Source organism: Tachysurus fulvidraco, chromosome 15 (assembly GCF_022655615.1).
Source record: "Tachysurus fulvidraco isolate hzauxx_2018 chromosome 15, HZAU_PFXX_2.0, whole genome shotgun sequence".
Lineage (NCBI taxonomy): Eukaryota > Metazoa > Chordata > Actinopteri > Siluriformes > Bagridae > Tachysurus > Tachysurus fulvidraco.
Window position 1 is genome coordinate 14,468,103 of NC_062532.1, and position 18,357 is coordinate 14,486,459.

Consider the following 18,357-nt stretch of genomic DNA (forward strand, 5'->3'; position numbering starts at 1 on the left):
GTTGTGAGACTTTTTCATATGACCTAGAATAAGATAAACTCCATTCGGAGTATTTTATCTCTATATATTTCTTCCACATAAACACCATTCACTTCTGACTTGCTTCTTATGGAAGTGAATGCAAATTAAATAACTGTAAATCTGCTTTGTGACAATGTCCACTGTTGAAATAGCTGAATTAAAATTTTATTGAGATTCTTCATTTTATATACAGTAAGTCTTCACATGCATGAAACATGTTACTGAGGTATTTAATGTAATTAACACTTAAGTAAAGTATGATGTGGCTAATGGGCACTCACATGCTATCGGAATAATCATAAATATACGTTTCCCAATAGGGGAATATGAATGACCCCTCAGGTCGTAATTACGTAATTACATGAATGAATATGAATGATGACAGAAGAGACTGAAACTGTACTCTCCTCCACAATGTGGAAACTTGAGTACTCCTTTAATCTCAGCATTCATATTCATTCATGTACATTAGCAACCTTTCTCTGAATTCTGTACATTTTTACACCTTTAAAACATTGTCAGCAAGATAGGTGTGTTGTGGTTATAGTTTAAAATAATAGTACAAGAAAAAACAAATGTTTCATGTTTTGTTTTCCAACAACAACAAGATAGATAGATAGATAGATAGATAGATAGATAGATAGATAGATAGATAGATAGATAGATAGATAGATCTTTATTGTCATTGCATAGTAAAGGTACACAGCAATGAAGTACAGTTTGGCATCTAGCAGAAGTGCAAAGAGTAGCAACTGTACCAATAGACAAGTGCAGATAAATATGTAGCATATGTACAGCATGTAATTTATAGATATATATGGTAACATATATATCTATATATTACATGCAGATAAATATGTAGCATATGTACAGCATGTAATATATAGATATATATGTAAACATATGTACAGTGAATAAATGTAAAGGCTATAAGATACACATAAATAAAATAGTGCAGATGTACTGTATGTAAAGCACAATATGTGTAGAGAATGAGGAGTATAAAAAAATACAATATTTAAAATGTGGATTGTATGTATTATTGTACAGAAGTTATATACAATATTTTTACAGTGTTCTAACGGTGTGGTGTAGAGTTCAGTAGTGTGATAGTGGATGGAAAAAAGCTGTCCCTGATCCTGCTGGTTCTGGTGTGTATGTTCCTGTTTCTCCTTCTTGATGGAAGCAGATTAAACAGTTTGTGACCGGGATGTGAAGAGTCCTTGATGATGATGTGAGCTCTGCTCAGACATCTGCTGTGCTGAAGGTGCTCAATGACATGTAGTTGACTGCCAATGATGCATTGGGCTATTTTGACCACCCTTTGCAGGGCTTTACGTTCACACACAGTGAACTAATAATCAGTTACTCATGAATTTACCACTTAAGAAGTGAGAAGTTGGCTAAAGGGAAAATGTCTCCATGCTGATGAAGACAAAAGAATTTTTTTGTATAAAAGCAAATCAAGACTTTTGTATTGCATGTTGTATTCCTTATCACTAGTTAGTATTAGGAAATTCTTATCTGAAATATCAGAAATACTAACCTCCAATGAGGAATTCAAGGATATGATATTAGATAGAATTTCTGATGTAATACCTGAGAAAATGCTTTAGATGGGAAAGGCAATGATAGCTAATCCTTTTTTAGAGTGAGGCCAAAGTTCAATACATTTTCAATGCAGAAGTTAAAGTATTTCTATAGTGTTTTTTCTTCTTAAAAAAAGAAAGCTCTAAACACTGAACACTTGACTGAACAAGCCGAATATAGAGCTCCTTTTCCTCATACTGATTAATGTTTTACTTTTATAGCATATATGGGCGGCAGTGGAGCCAAGCACAGGTTTTACAATACTGTTCCTTGTACATATGCATTAATCTGACATAAGGGTTGTTATCATTTCTATTCCTCATGATTTACACTGCTATAGTGTTAAAGTCTTAGGGGAAAGAAAATACACCCTTTTCAGTTGTATGTATTTGTTTATCAGCATATACAGTAAATATCAATTGTCTAATTCTTACCAACTTATACAAAGGAACAAACAACTTTAGATCAAATTTCAATATATAATTGTTTTTTACAGTTAAAAAGTTAAAGACATTACCAATAAATTCACACACTTTCTACTTCCACAATCAGTACGAGTAATAAGCAGCCACATGGTACTAATGTGTATTAGGTTGTACTACCTCTGTAAAGGCAGAACTTTAAAACTGAGTATTCTACAGTGAAAAGGACTGCATACTAATGGAGAGCCTTCAAGACAGCTGCTAATCTTACCAGGAGTGGGTGTGCCACCAATGTCAGACTGTTTAATACTCAGAAATATAAAGAATATACAAGGAGTCATGTTATGTGATCTACAGACCTAAATATTCATCACTGGGATGATATGAATTAGTGTCTGTGTGGGGTTTTGTATGTTCTCCTAGTTTTCAAAAAAACATGCTTATTAGTGGTTAAGTTGTTAAGATATTAATATAATAACATACCAAACTGGGTCCATGGACATGACCTTTATCCCACAACTGCTCAGTTGTTTCTGGTTAGATTCTGGTTTTATTTGTACATGTACTTTGTACAATGACATTAAATTCTAATGCTCTCCTAATGGCCACTAGGTCTAAATTCATATGGAAAATCTCTCATAAGGGTGTGTAAGCAGGTGACACAGGCGAGGGAAATAAACTACGTGCTTAGAGTACAAGAAGGAAACATCTTAGAAAGTTAGAGGCAAAGGACTTCAAGAGTGGGAAGACTAACTGAAGTCAGAAGAGACACAAGATCATGGAGATTTATTTGTGGAAATTTGTGGCTGTTGTATGTGCTCTACTTCTTAATGCTTCAGGTAGGTGCAAAGAAAACACTGGTTATGATGAACATTAATATGATCATAAATTTAATTATACTCATAATTAATTCTATTTAATATGAAAAAAAAAATCAAGTTATTAAACCGAATTTACAAGCTACTGCATTCAGACAAAGATACAGTACACTATTCTATTTTTTGAAATTTTTTATACACTATTCTATTTTTCCTATTTTTTCCCCCAAGAACACTACACACAGTAGTGTGGGGCAGTCGTGGCCTAATGGTTAGAGAGTCTGATTCTGATTGCTGTGTGTGTGCACTTTGGATGGGTCAAATGCAAAGAACAAATTCTGAGTATGGGTCACCGTAATTAGCCGTATGTCACGTCACGTCACAAACCTAGCACACTAAATTACTTTACTTCTGCTGTATCTTGTCCAAGGGAATGCAAACGCTAGTAATTATAAAGTTAAACTCTTTTGTAACGTTAGACAGAGCATTCAATGTAACTGTTCTCTCTCTTCCTTCCCCATTAGGCTCATTTTCCCAACTAGATGGTAAGGTTTGGATTAACATAACACAAACATGCTTAGTTTACATGAGAAATAATGATGTCATTATTTTTTGCTATTTATTATTGTTTAACATGGTGTTAGAAATCAAGACATTTTCCATAATTGTGTTTAGCCGTGTATATGCTTATTTACAGGCAGATGTCGGGTTAAGTATCCGACACCATATCAGACACAGTGATACACATTTAAAAGGATATTTTATTTATTTGTTTATTTATTGTTTCTGTTTTCTATCAGTGTGTGGTCAGGCTCCCTTGAACATCAAGATTGTAGGTGGTAGTAATGCTGTTCCCGGTGCTTGGCCTTGGCAGGTCAGCCTTCAGTACAGTGGCTCGCATTTTTGTGGAGGCAGCCTGATCAATGAGCGCTGGGTCTTAACAGCAGCTCACTGTTTTCCGAGGTGTGGAGGCAAAAATTCTAAAATATCCATATCCCTGTTTGTTTAGACTACACATATACAGGTGCATCTCAATAAATTAGAATGTCGTGAAAAAGTTCATTTATTTCAGCAATTCAACTCAAATAGTGAAACTCGTGTTTTATATAAATTCAGTGCACACAGACTGAAGTAGTTGAAGTCTTTGGTACTTTTAATTGTGTTTATTTTTGCTCACATTTAACAAAAACCTATTAAGCTAAAAAAAAAAAAAAGAATACTTCATAAGGCCAATAAAAAAAACATTTTTATGTTGGCCATCTGGAAAGTATGTTCATTTACTGTATATGTATTCAATACTTAGGGTAGAGGCTCCTTTTGCTTTAATTACTGCCTCAATTTGGCATGGCATGGAGGTGATCTGTCTGTGGCATTGCTGAGGTGGTACGGAAGCCCAGGTTTCTTTGACAGTGGACTTCAGCTTATTTGCATTTTTTGGTCTCTTGTTTATCATTTTCCTCCATATGGGGTTCAGGTCTGGTGAGTTTGCTGGCCAGTCAAGCACACCAACACCATGGTCATTTAACTAACTTTTGGTGCTTTTGGCAGTGTGGGCAGGTGCCAAATCCTGCTGGAAAATGAAATCAGCATCTTTAAAAAGCTGGTCAGTAGAAGAAAGCATGAAGAGCTCTAAAACTTCTTGATAAACCAGTGCAGTAACTGGTTTTCAAAAAACACAGTGGACCAACACCATCAGATGACACTGCACCCCAAATCACCACAGACTGTGGAAACTTAACACTGGATCTGGTTGTGCATCTTTTTCTTCCACACTTTTTCCTTCCACTCAACTTTCTGTTAACATGCTTGAATACAGCACTCTGTGAACAGCCAGCTTCTTTGGTAATGAATGTTTGTGGCTTACCCTCCTTGTGAAGGGTGTCAATGATTGTCTTCTGGACAACTGTCAGATCAACAGTCTTCCATTTGAGACCATTTTGATGGCTCAGGAAACCTTTGCAGGTGTTTTGAGTTGATTCGCTGATTGGCATGTCACTATATTCTATTTTTTTTGAGATTTCTGAATCCTTGTGTTTTTGTTAAATGTGAGCAAAAATCATCACAATTAAAAGTAAAAAAGTCTTAAACTACATCAGTCTGTGTGTACTGAATTTCTATAATACACAAGTTTCACTATTTGAGTTGAATTACTGAAATAAAGGAACATTTCCATGACATTCTAATTTATTGAGGTGCACCAGTAGTTACATTTCTTGTCTATTGTCTGCAGCATTTAGCAGATGTCCTTAATCTAGTTTTCTACAATTGAGGGGCTCAGCAGTGGCAGCAGGAATCAAACTCACAACCTTCTGAATGGTAGTCCAGCACCTTACCCACTAGGCTACCACATCCCTTTGGTGTCAAAACATTTAAGATTAATGACCCTTGCTAAAATATTCAGGTGGCCATATTGTGGATATGCTTTTAACAGGTATTTAAGGCCTCGGGCTTATATCACCCAAAGCTCTTCATGCACATTGCTGTTGTCTAAATGTAATGCCACCTAAAAGTGCTCAAACATGTGGTGATGTGGCCACTCACATTTACCCATGTAACATTTTATCTAAATTGTCATAGTTTACTGGAAGTATTTTGTATGATCGTTGGCAAGATAAGGTATGAGATGGCAGATAGTATAGCAGCTAAATAAGTTATTATTGATATTCAGTGTAACTAAACCTCTACTTTGATTTTCAGTTTTTCACTCCTGGGTATCACAGCCAATCTAGGATTGTCAAATCTGCTGGGTTCTAACTCAAATAAGCAGCAAAGAGCCATTGCTGCATTGACCATACACCCAAGGTATAACTCCATAAATAATGACAATGACATAGCACTTCTCCAGCTCACTTCTCCGGTGACTTTTACAAACTACATCAGGCCAACATGTCTGGCAGCAAGCACGAGTGATTTTCCCCATAGAACTAATGTCTGGGTCACAGGATGGGGTGACATTAAGTCTAATGGTGAGTGCTCCACTACAACCTATGACCCGCATGTTTAAAATGTTCTTTTTTTCATGTGTAAAGTTGATTAGTTTATCACTGATCCATACAGTGGAACTGCCATTCCCTCAAACCCTGCAGGAGGTGAAAGTACCAATTGTCAGTAACAGTGACTGTGCAAAATCTTATGGAAATGATATCATCACATACAATATGATGTGTGCTGGCCTCAGTGAGGGGGGCAAGGACTCATGCCAGGCAAGAAATCAACACTATCATATTATATCTGGTCACAGTACAGGATTACATGGTAGAAAAGCAGACATGTAGCTAACAGTTTGTTGTTCTTGCAGGGTGATTCTGGAGGTCCAATGGTGTTCAAGCATAACACAACCTGGGTTCAGGCTGGGATTGTGAGCTTTGGCTATGGCTGCGCTTTACCTAATTTCCCTGGTGTGTACACCAGAGTGTCTCAGTACCAAGACTGGATTAACAGCATTATCAAAACCAAACAACCTGGATTTATTGCAGTCTCCAATGGCAATCGTGGCTCCCCAAACCTCCTTTGTCTGGTTCTTTGTTTTTCCATCATTTCCTACCTCTGCTCCCTGTCTATCTTCTAGTAATAATTTTCAAAGATTTTGTCATACTGCATCTGTTTTATTGATTTGATCTAATTCTACTCCATTCCAATTTAAAGCACAGTTACATGACTTTCTGTCTTTTAACCCATTCATCTGCTAATATCTGGGATACCAAGTGAGCTTAAAACTAATGATTGCTGAATTGTACATTCAATGTTATAAACCTGAATTACGTTAAGCTGTTGGTGACATCTCCAAACTAATTTGAGGTTTGACCTGGAAATATATAATTGGTTTAATCATTGGCAGCAATAACATAGCATCACATGATAAAATAATGTGAACTATGTACACTGAATTACTGGAATAGCAAAGCACTGTATACTTCCTTATTCCCATAAAGTTTTCTTATGCTGAATGAGTTTTATTGTGTTGCATATTGCTTGGAATCTTAACCAGATATAATATCTACACATTTATTTACAGAAGACAATAAAAAAGACACATCTGTCTCCTATTGTGCCACAACTTAAAAAAAAATAAAAAATTTGAGAAATCACAAAAATATCAGCAACATTTTTCATATCATTGTATCAGCGTAACCAATGAAAGAATTTTTTATGCAATACCCAAATAAGTAAAAAGGAGTTAAAGTACAAATGACAATTCTTTATTTCAATAAATTGCATAAAGGAACATTAATATATAAAATAAGTGCACTGATAAATATTTATCATATCAAAACACAATAACAAACATGGAAATTTAGTCTGAAGCACTTGAACAGAGAGTATTATGAACACTTTGACTATAATAAAAACTGGTTAGTTGCTGTCTCCATCATCGCTGATGATCCCCCTCAGGCTGCTCCAGTCTGTTGCTTTCTTGCGCCCTGTGTCCCCATTGCCCTCTTCACTGGCTGAGTCAGAGTTCACCACACGTTTGTAGGTTGCTGGTGGAGGTAAGCTGCTCTGAAGATCTGTCCAGTGTGCTGCAGTTCGCCGTTTAGGACGACCTAAAATGCAAAGTAAATACAAAACGACCTGAAATACAAACTTACACAGTTGGCAAAAGAAATGAATAGAAATTTGTAGTAAATTTGACATCTATACTGTATAAAAATTCTAGAAATCATAACAGTTTTATAGATTAGTTTAGTTACATAGATCAGCAGAAAAGTTAAAGTTAAGCAGATAAAAAGTTTAAATTGAAGTGTCCAATATTTGTTTGCTAATTTTCATGCCTTATGTGCTAACAGGTGTTAAAGTTCTAGTATGTTTTCATGAAATTGGCCCTGGTCTGGACCTGGAAAAAAAAAAGTCAGTACACCAGTGATGTACCCTGAGTGGTGATTATATTGCTGACATCCAGTTCTGCCAGCTCCTGAGCTTCCTCCCTCTTCATTCTGGCCTTTTTACACTTCTCTATGGACGGCTGACCTGTAGGAGACAATCAAAGACACCTGAGAATATTATACGTGGTCTTTACACTCAATGCACACATGAATAAAGGTAAATAAACTAGTATAATGAGTTAATCTTCGCTGACCTTCCACCCCCAGCTCTTCCAGTTCTTTCTTCAGCACAGCAACTTTGGCCTTCACTGAGCGACAGCCCTCGAGCAGCTTCTTATAATTACGGCGTACGCCACAGAGAGAGATGTAGCGTTTAAGTCTGGACACCGCTTTGTTCTCATCATCCTGTATGTCAAACCACACAAAAGTCAGCATGTTGAATACATACCTGATCATACACCCTTAGACCTGATATGTAAAATCTAGTAATAGGAAGTAAACACAATTGGTGGTGAAAACAGCAGCATCATTATTCACCTTTCCTCCTTTGGCCTTGCTCTCACTCATTTCACTACTCTTCTTTGGCACACTGTTTTTTTTCGTCTTTTCTTCCTGTTCCGGTTTCATCTCCCCTGCTTCTCCATCCTCCTCCAGAGAGGGCAAAGAAGAGGAGGAAGTGTCTGAATCCTCTGCTTCTACCCTGTCTTTATCATTTACTTTCACTGGGGAAGAAGAAGATGATAAATGTGAGAAGACATCACAAATAATACCAGGAACAGCTTTAAAGTAGAACAGCAGCACCTTTACCTGTTTCTTTCACTTCTTCAGAGGGCACCTTATCAACATTTTTCTTTCTGTCTGTTTCTTCATCACTCTCATCACTGCTCTCACTCGTTCCTTTCCTTTCTGTTTTCCTTGGCTCCTCTTCTTCGCTTTCAGAGCTACTCCCAAAGACTTCTTTCTGCACTTTTCTCACAGCATCACTTTCTGTTGACTTTTGCCTTTTTTTGTCTTCTGTTCTTTTTCTCTCCTTCCGAGCAGCTGCTTTGGTCTTTTTTCCAACAATCTTTTTTTCACTGCTGGTTTTCATCTCTTTACCGCTGACCCCCTCTAAGCTGTCCGAACCCGCACTTTGCTTTTTCATTCCACCACGAGCTTTTGCTTTCTTTTGATTTTCTTGGTCTTCATCGCTCACCTCCTCCACGCTATCAGAACTCATGCATTGCCTTTTCTTTCCACCTATGGCTTTTACTTGCTGATTTTCTTTGTCTTCATCTGAACTGCTGGAAGTGATGTGATTAGCTTCCTCAATATCTAAAACCTTCCCCTTCTTTTTTGCCTTATTTTTCTTCTCCTCCTCTTCATCGCTTCCTGAACTTATGCCTCCCTTCCTGTTCCTATTCACATTATTCTTTTCTTTTGTATTGTTTCTTTGAACATTTGCATTCTGTTCTTCCTCACTCTCTTCTTCCATGACCTTATCACTTCCATCATCATCCTCTTCTTTAAACTGTTCCTCATTTGCCACTTTCTCTATACCAAAGTCTGGGGAATCTGAAACAAATAGTGATGATGGAGAAGTTACACACAGAAACACCAAAAAAAATCAATAGTTGAATTGTAATGCAGGTTTGTCTTTTTAACAAGCTATTCTCAGATAGCTGCTACATTTACAGCTCATTAAAATCCCTCTCAAATGATCGAAAAACAATTGGTCAGTAACAACTTTTCACCTCAACTTCCTGTGGACTGGTTGGACAGTTCACAAGTATTCTGTGGTGAATGAGCTATATTTTGGGTTCAGTGTCCTTCCGAAAGATCCAATCAAAACCCGGCTGTAGCTTCCAGTTAATTTTACTATAATTACATGCAAGTGTAGCATAAAAAACAGACCATTTTTGTCCATGTCCCTGTGTCCATTAAACAAATCGGCACCGTCACAAGCTACAGAATTGCACTAACCACTGATCACTTTCTATGACAGTTAGGGTTCTAATACAAAAAATCCTCTCATACAGCTTTTATAACCTTGGTGGTAAAAGTCTGTTTTGAGTTTCCTGGGTTTTCTAGACTGGAAATATTTTTGAATGTAAGTTTTAAGCTTTCAATTTAAGAAACTCAAATTAAATTCTATACAAACATTGCAACACTGGTGGATAGTGAGTTCTAGTAGACAACTGCCCAGGATGCATTGGGTGCTTTAACATCCCTTCTGCATGTTGCATGAATAAACAAATTACTGTTTACTCTCCTAGCTGTAAATGATCCTGATAACACTTGACCTTAAACTAACGTTCTGATCATTTGAGATGCATGTTAATACTAGGTGTAGTCAGGCTCCAAAAAAAATATAAATAAATAAATAAATAAATAAATAAATAAATAAATAAATAAATAAAAAAACTATAAACAGTGTGATATTGTAACCTGGGGAATCTGGTGCTAAACGCAATTTCTTCTTTCTAGACACATCATTGTTTTGTGCCTCTTCATCATCATCATCATCATCATCATCATTTGGCCTTTTCCGTTTATTTTGCTTCTGAGGTTGAACCACACTCATTATTAAAGGTTCATCATCACTGCTGCTGTCCTGTAAATGCACAAGACGTACAGGAGGGTAATGATTTAAACAGTTGAGAAAGGGACAAACACTCAAAAACAGAACTAATCCATACCTGCATTTTTAAAAGTTCCTCTTCTACGATTTGCTTGAGAATCTGTCTGTGTTCTGCAGAAAGTGAGTCCCTGCCCACATGCTCCAGATACTTCTTTCGTAGAATGCCAAGTGTCAAAGTACTAAACACAACCAGTTTGGGTTCAGGATTCATCAACACACACAACACTAAGTAAGATGCATTAGTATAAACTTCAAAGTGCGCACGAGCTCCCCACAGCACGTCCTACGTCATGAAAACACTTTGTATGTAAACAGCGACAAATTGTTACAAGAAAATCCGCTTACCTAAGGTCTGAGCACCTCTGTAGCTCTCGTGTGATAAACTTACGGATTGTCGCGGCCTCTGAAACCATCACTAAATTGAAAGCTCACTTTTTTTTCTACAGAAACGAACCGAAGACGTCGCGCACTTCCAGGTTTGGCGCGCTCTCTAGCGGTGGCGCGCACGCTGCGTTGCGTCATCACGTCCTCGCGTTCTGCTGCTTTGGAATCCCTTAGATACTGCTTATACGGTCCCATACTCCCAACCTTTTTGCGACTACGTTAAAAAAATGCATCAAAAAAACATCCAGACACAATATCCGAATGTAGTACCTGAAATATCACGTTGATGAGCCGTCTCGAATCATCAAATGCGCGTCCCCGACACGGAGGGGGTCTCAAATCGTACAGGGGGCGTGGTCTATTAGTGGCGTAATGACGTTTGTATCTATACATGTACGTAAGAAATTTGTTTATATGGTCCAATTACTGTTAACTTTTTAGCTACTCTGCTAGTGTTTGGGAACTGGTTAGCTCACTAAATATCGGAATATACTATTTATGATTTCTTATTGATTAATTACGTCCTTTAAAAGTAAAAAAAACGCAGTTTTCCAAGGTTTGATTTTTGTTTTGTTTTATTAAAAGCAGTCCTGCCTTGATGCCCGATGACGCCTGAGATAGGCACAGGCTCCCCGTGACCCGAGGTAGTTCGGATAAGCGGTAGAAAATGAGTGAGTGAGTGAGTGAGTATTAAAAGCAGTTTTTTGTTTTATTAAAAGCAATGTGCCTGTGTGATGTAATCATTGCTCAGAACTACTAAGTTCTCAATAAAATGAACAAAAATCCAGCACAAATGAACAAAGTAGCACAAGTATCACTAACCACATTTTCATGTCCTTGAGAGTGCTTTTCCTTTAAGCCTGCATTTTTTCACCTTCTAATATCCACTTCATTATAAAGCATTTCAATTTACTCATTAGTCAATTATTAATTTCTCATCTTACAATGATTAACGTATTAAAACCCTTTATTAATTGACAATTTGATAAAATAACCACCATCTTTAATCAGGGCCAGAATAACAGGCTACCAAACAACACTTAAGGTCTCATAAGCATTAGAAATTTCTGATAATACTGTGTATATTAATATGTATTTATTTATGTATATTTTTTAAACAGAGTGAGTGTAAGCATTACATTGTTGTTTCACTGGTTGTGAGAACAATTCCCATGAGACAGTTAAGAGATATGAGTGGTCTAGTGCAACAGCTCTTCATATCCTATAAACAGCAGCTTGACAGCTTAGCAATGAATTATTATACTCATGTTATTAAGAGTCACGGTTGTATTATTGAAATGCAAGTTACCTGCAGCTTGGGCTGCATAAACTTGTTTACACAGAGTGTGTCACTTCATTTTTTTAATGACTCCATGGCAGGTTTTCTTTTTGATTTAACAAACAAAATGAACTTTTTGATTATTGTTACATTAAAAAATGAAGGTATTTATTTGGATATAAAAAATAGACCTCAGTGGGTCACAAACTGCATTGGATTATTTTTTGCAGTGGATATGCAACAATGTTTGGCATTTTTGTAAAGTGATCAACAAACTTTTTTTCTGCTAGGTTTGTCAGTTTGTTAGATGTTTTTCTGGTTATAGAAAACCTGCTATAGCTAAATCAGCACAACATTTCTTCAGTTTCGTATGTTTGGGGCAAAAATGTGCCATGGATTACGTTCTAGTCTGTCTTCAAGTAAATGGTCAGGTGTTTCCATATTCCTACATATTTTGGGATGGCTTAGCATCTGGGTTATACGGCTTTTGAAAGATTTAAACAGGTAACATATACTGTACATTGCTAGGGTGCTTGATGAAAAAAATAGCAGATTTCTAAATCAAGATGTACCTCCTCAAAGAAATACTCCAGTGTTTTTAAACTAGACTGTCAAGCATATCTGTAGCATATATGTGAGTATTACAAAGAAAACCTTTTGGCATGTTTCCCTGTACAATAAAAAAAAGAATTGTGTTTCAATAAACCCAGTTATAATGCAAGCATAGTCAATTTTGTTCTAAAGCATCATGTATAGTCTTCCCTAGAACTACACCAGGGTTATGGGTCACCAGCATAACTGTGTAGATCTTGCAGGGCATGCATACTGCAAATCATCTTAAAAAGTGACAGAAAATAAGATAAAACCACAAAAGATAATTGTTTTTAAAGTCTCTTTCTTTTCTTCATCATTAGAAAGTAATTGTGGTAGTTTTTTTTTTGTGTATGTACTGTTTCTTCCTGACAGGCATCACAACTGCCTTATAACTCTCATTATATTACTAATGTGTTGAGTGTACTGGGTTCCACCCTTTCCTCGAGACAGGGAAACACTTTAAAAATTCCTGTATGTCACAATCACACAAACTACAGATGCAGTTGCTGATGAAAAGGATGAGCAACACTGGAGTGTTTATATACAGGTCACCTGAACATTTCCGTTGGGACACCTTAAGGGGTCCAGATGGGCACCCGTTCTAGCAGGAACATGCATCATATATTAGTCGAGTATGAGTTTCTTGTAAATACCTCTCTGCAGCCGTTGCCCAAAACAAACGTACATCCGCATAGAAAACATCACAGTTCACCATTGTCCATTCATAGTCCTTGCACACACAATATCTCACATATATTCTTAAAAAAAGAAGAAAAGGTGGAAATTATGGACAATAAATTAACAGGATAATAAATACAAATGAAGCAAAATCTGAATGATGTACATTCATCCTCACAAAATAAAATAAAAATAAGAAACCACACTGTGGCTCTTCAGATTATTTCTTAGTGCAGTGTTACTGTACCCATTGCTGTTCAAATACTTCCATCCATTCTTGTATCCAAATCCCTGCATATGAATTATTCACGATTTTCCTGTTATAGAACCATTAGGCTTGTCGTACAACTCATTTATAATTTCTACCAATCCCTGCTTTCAGTCTTTGTACACAGTCTGCTGTCCATGCCCCCTCTCGTCATGCATAATATGTCTCCGTACATGGATCCTCCTCACACGTCTGTCTCCACCCCCCACACCAGCCCCTTCTTCTTCTGACTGACCCACTCCTGGAGAAGAGACACCACCTGAGTCCAATAAACCCATGCCTCCATGACCAGAGCCCCGGCCACTCTCATAGATCAGTATGTTTAAGGTTTCTTCAAAGATGCGAGCTTCTGGGAACTCGACCTATGATTACAAATTAAATGACAGAAAGTAAAAAAGTGAGTAACATGCAAATAAAAGAACACAAAAACAAAAAAATAACAAAACAACATTTACCAATGTATGCATGGTCTTTGCTTACTTTGGTCTGTTTCTTCTCAGTGGCATAAACGATGGAGGTACAGCAAACCTCTGCGATCTTGCGTCCATCTCCATAAAAGGACCAGCAGCAGATTTCGTCTCCAAGGACGTCTTTAATGAAAAGCACTCTACCATTAAAGCGCAGCCCCAGTTTATCAAACAGCTCAATGTTCTTCAGCAAGTTGTCATCTGAGTTACTGAAGGAGTAATAAAAGGTTTTTAGAAATGTTATGCACCAAAATACTGCATGAGAAAATTTAGTGTCATTCTGTGTATGTTAAAGTCTCATATTGTTGCTCTCAATATTCAATCATGAAGACATTACACACTGTTACCAAGGTGCTACGTAAAATGTAGTAAACCCCTGCTTGTACAGGTCAGTGAGTTCATTGGGTTAATGAGTTTACTATTGTTTGTGTTTTGATGTCCCTTCAAGAGTTTTACAAGAACACTGCAAGGTGCAAGTTAGGCTAGCGTACATTTCCTCCAAAAACATAGAGGAATTGTGTTATGCACCAGGAGCCAGCCTTTGCTGCTTATTCTCCATCACAGGGCAGCATAAAACATTTAGAGACATGTGGGGGGATTTAACATTTATGCATTGCATGGCAAAGCTGCAAAAGTGTATATATGCTGACAGTACCTGGTATAAGAATATTTATTGTTCCCTCTGTTATTCTGCAATTTTACCACAGGCTGAAAAAGACAATTAAAAACAATTTTAGAAATGATTTTATAAGATTTGCATTATTTCATGAGCACATTTATCTGGGTGTCTGTATGTGACGAATGCCAAACAATTTCTCTCACTTTCTTGCAGGTGGCAATCATCCGCTGTTCCTCTTTGGCAGAAGTGATCATGGGGATACGACAGCCTCCCTCATAGACCTCACTGCGTTTCTACAGGATAAAAAAAAATTTCACACCAGGAGAGACACATCCTAATATCTGTTCAAAAGGAGAACTGCTGTGAGAAAAGCGAAAATTATGTCGAAGAAATTAAAATTTCTTCTGAAATGCTGATTGTAGTTTTAGAAACAATTATCACGTCACGTTCCCACATCTTAATTTTAGAAAATTATTCTGCCACATTCCCCACCGACTGAAAACACCAACATTCAAACAGTTAAGTTGAAATGGCTTTCAGAGCATTTAAAAAAAAATACAGCAGGCTCAGAGGTCATGAAGAAGACAAATCACCAAGCAAAATAATGATTAATTTCTGCACTGAAATATTTCCTGTAATTAAAATGTAAGCTAATTATATTATGTATAAAACAATATGTATAAAAAGTAAGTAAGAGGACATCTGACATGTGACCATTCCAAAACCAAGAAAATTAATACATGGTTGCTGCTATAATAAGCGCAATAGTTCAGGAAATGCTTTCCACTAGATCTTGAAGCATGGCTGTGGGCATTCGGGGGGTTGAGGTAAGGGATCTGTGCATCATTGTCATGCTATAAACAAGTTTGGGTACCTTAGTTCTAGTGAAGGCAAACTTCAATGCGACAGCAATCAAAGGCAGTCTAGTGACCAGACCTTTCAGTCACACAATCCAATAGTTTAGTGAGTACACCTAAATTCAGACTGCACATTCTGATAACATCATATGGTGCATTCAATACATAATTTGCTGAATTTGGATCAACTAGCCAGTATTTACTGTACTCTATGTGATTATGGCATTGGTGTATGGATGTGTGGGGAGACTGACCTGCAGTGTTGAAAGGCAGTGCTGAATAAGACCCTGAAGTCTGTAGAATTGTGCCTCCTTAAGTAGCTCCTCCAGTTCCCTTTGGCTCTCGGGAAGTGGCACTGTGCCATCCCGTAGGAAGTTCAGCACCAGTGAGAAATGGCGTCCACATCTGTCCAACACCACCCAGCCTGAAGACAAAAAGGACACTGAGCTAAATAACTGCTGCACAGTGAAATAGATATGTTCTTTAGTTGCCCAGGAATAAGCCTCAGAAACTTCTAGTGATCTTCAATCAGACACAACATACCTTAAACTGTGTGAGCACAAAAAAGTGCTAGTGTTATTGCCGACATTATTGACACCCTTGGAAAATATAAGTAAAAACTGTTACAGGAAAAATCTCTTTGTGGTTGGTTTAAACTCACATTGGAAATTTTAGAGAAAATTAACCTTTACCTTGTGGGTTCAACAAGTGCAACTAGACATGGATTTGCACATCTAGATTTTATGTTATATTGGAAAGAAAACATCCCTTTAAAACAAGTTTCCAAATCAAAGTATAAAATGCTTAGCTATTTCATGTAAAACGTACCATTATTGTTATGATTATTGCCACAGTCTCAATTCGCAATCTTACATTCAAAATCAATTACCAATCTCAAAAATCCTTTTTTTAACCCAACAAACCTTTCTTTAGGCTTCAAACTGACATGAGAGGTTGTTATATTTAAAAACATTAAACTTAATAACCTACACAAAAAGAATGAGATAAAGAATGATAAGAGATTTCTCTAGTTTTATTGCTGAAGATGCCAGTGCCACAGATTTTATAACATTAAAGACTAAATTAACATGTAGTGTATTAATTTAAAATGTCTTGTCTCAATATGACACTGTGTAACAGTTCAAACACTGGCACAAGATCTGTCTCTGATGTTCATTTGTAACATATATAAATGAAACAAAAGGGGACTTTCTCTCACAACCCTATTTGTAATTCATGATACCTCAGTTTTTGAAACCTGTGCTATTTTCTATCCATCCATCCATCCATCCATCCTTTTATCCTACAGGGTGGCAGGGAACCTGAAGACTATCCCAGGAGACCTGGGGCACATGGCAGGGTACACCCGTATATCACAGTCCAGAATCGTACACACACTATGGAAAATTTAAAGATGACAACCATCCTACTATGCATGTCTTTGGACTGGGGGAGTAAATTGAGTTACCTGAAGAAAACCCCTGAGGTATGGGAGAACACGCAATCTCCACACACACACACATGATGGAGGCAATAATCAAAACCCCAGCCCAGAAAATGTGTGTTTTTTTAAACCAACTTTCACAATGACCATCTCGTACACATTAACACACACCGTCTCACCTTCTGAATCAATAGTGACCTCCACACTGCCATCGCATATCCTCCTGAGCAGGCTGTCCTCTTTGCTGAGGGTCTGAACTGTGGTGTAATGCAGGGATCCACCAACGTTCAGCTTCACGTACTTACTTCCAGCCAGACCTGGTCCTGCCTTCTTCTCTACGCCATGGCTGGGGGATGGAGGGGCACAACTGGGCTCCAGTACCACATTCCCACCAGAAGCTTCGGCAGACATCAGGAAAAAGCAGCTCAACCCTTGTAATGTACTGCCTACAGGTTATACAATATTAAAAGCATCAGGAAAACCCTTGTTTAAAGCAACACCTCAGCCTAAGACAGTGAAGTGAAATCCCAAAAGAGGACAACGCCCAGGATAAAACACAATAAAGATTCATTCTGGTGGTAATCTTAGCAAGCAGACAGACATATAAACCCCCAACAGTTCGTGCTATAACACTTTAAGGTTGGGCCCATAACTTATAACTACCTTTACCCCAGTCCTTTCGTATAATGTTTGATCAATTAATCCCTCTTCCATCTCTACAATGAAATCAGGTCAGCCGTTACAGATGGCGACACAGTGACAGAGCTCACTAGCTAGCTAGATAATCTCATCATGAAGCAGAATAACGTTACTTGACCGTTTGCTGAGTCCAGCTAGCTGTATTAATATAACAAAACCGTGCTGAAAAATAATACACCATTAATAAACATGAGAAATAACAACATTAATGAGCCAGCTAGCCTAAAGCGCAGTACCTTAAGCATAGCTAGCATCTTAGCTAACTTTCACTCTGATATTTTGTTGGATGTCAAGACAGAATTAATTGCTTACCGAGCTGTGTGTCCTGAAGCAACAAGCGCCCTAAAGTACAAACACAAACTCTAGAGAGTTTACATTAATAATAATATATAAATCGTTATTTTAAATTCGTGTTTTCAGTTTTTTTTTCCATCAGCGTTTATCCACTACTCGCTTCCTCTTGAGTAGTTTCCGTGGTGCATAAAACTCCGTCTCTGATTGGTCAAGACACACGTCTGTCACATTGTCTAGTCCCGCCTTTATCCATATGTCATGCGCACTACGTAGGCACAAAACAACATACTACAATACTAAATAGTAGGCCAAATGAGTAGTTAATAAAACCATTTGGCTGCGTACTTATATGAAATACTTTTTAGTATCTATCTATCTATCTATCTATCTATCTATCTATCTATCTATCTATCTATCTATCTATCTATCTATCTATCTATCTGTCTGTCTGTCTGTCTATCTGTCTGTCTGTCTGTCTGT

At 37.3% G+C, this 18,357-nt stretch overlaps 3 protein-coding genes and 1 long non-coding RNA gene across 4 annotated transcripts; 2 read left to right on the forward strand and 2 right to left on the reverse strand.

The window, feature by feature from the left end:
* The first annotated feature begins 2,663 nt into the window (after positions 1 to 2,663).
* On the forward strand, positions 2,664 to 6,798 carry LOC113638059 (tryptase-like). The gene is made up of 6 exons (XM_027139037.2): positions 2,664 to 2,872; positions 3,376 to 3,396; positions 3,652 to 3,814; positions 5,549 to 5,817; positions 5,909 to 6,054; positions 6,150 to 6,798. The coding sequence occupies exons 1-6, from the start codon at positions 2,812 to 2,814 to the stop codon at positions 6,417 to 6,419; spliced, it is 930 nt and encodes a 309-aa protein (XP_026994838.1). The 5' UTR covers positions 2,664 to 2,811; the 3' UTR covers positions 6,420 to 6,798.
* A 230-nt stretch (positions 6,799 to 7,028) lies between these two features.
* Positions 7,029 to 10,870, reverse strand: hirip3 (HIRA interacting protein 3). The gene is made up of 8 exons (XM_027139033.2): positions 10,640 to 10,870; positions 10,353 to 10,473; positions 10,102 to 10,267; positions 8,482 to 9,228; positions 8,212 to 8,396; positions 7,929 to 8,079; positions 7,721 to 7,819; positions 7,029 to 7,395 (listed from the first exon to the last, which is right to left on the reverse strand). The coding sequence occupies exons 1-8, from the start codon at positions 10,705 to 10,707 to the stop codon at positions 7,205 to 7,207; spliced, it is 1,728 nt and encodes a 575-aa protein (XP_026994834.2). The 5' UTR covers positions 10,708 to 10,870; the 3' UTR covers positions 7,029 to 7,204.
* Positions 10,871 to 11,368: 498 nt separating this feature from the next.
* Positions 11,369 to 18,087, reverse strand: kctd13 (potassium channel tetramerization domain containing 13). Its single transcript, XM_027139034.2, has 7 exons — positions 17,896 to 18,087; positions 17,064 to 17,330; positions 15,695 to 15,864; positions 14,787 to 14,876; positions 14,620 to 14,672; positions 13,978 to 14,173; positions 11,369 to 13,859 (listed from the first exon to the last, which is right to left on the reverse strand). The coding sequence occupies exons 2-7, from the start codon at positions 17,293 to 17,295 to the stop codon at positions 13,608 to 13,610; spliced, it is 993 nt and encodes a 330-aa protein (XP_026994835.1). The 5' UTR covers positions 17,296 to 17,330; positions 17,896 to 18,087; the 3' UTR covers positions 11,369 to 13,607.
* LOC125138620 lies at positions 13,754 to 14,707 on the forward strand. Its single transcript, XR_007137869.1, has 2 exons — positions 13,754 to 13,894; positions 13,998 to 14,707. It is a non-coding gene; the product is annotated as an uncharacterized LOC125138620 (long non-coding RNA).
* Positions 18,088 to 18,357: the final 270 nt, after the last annotated feature.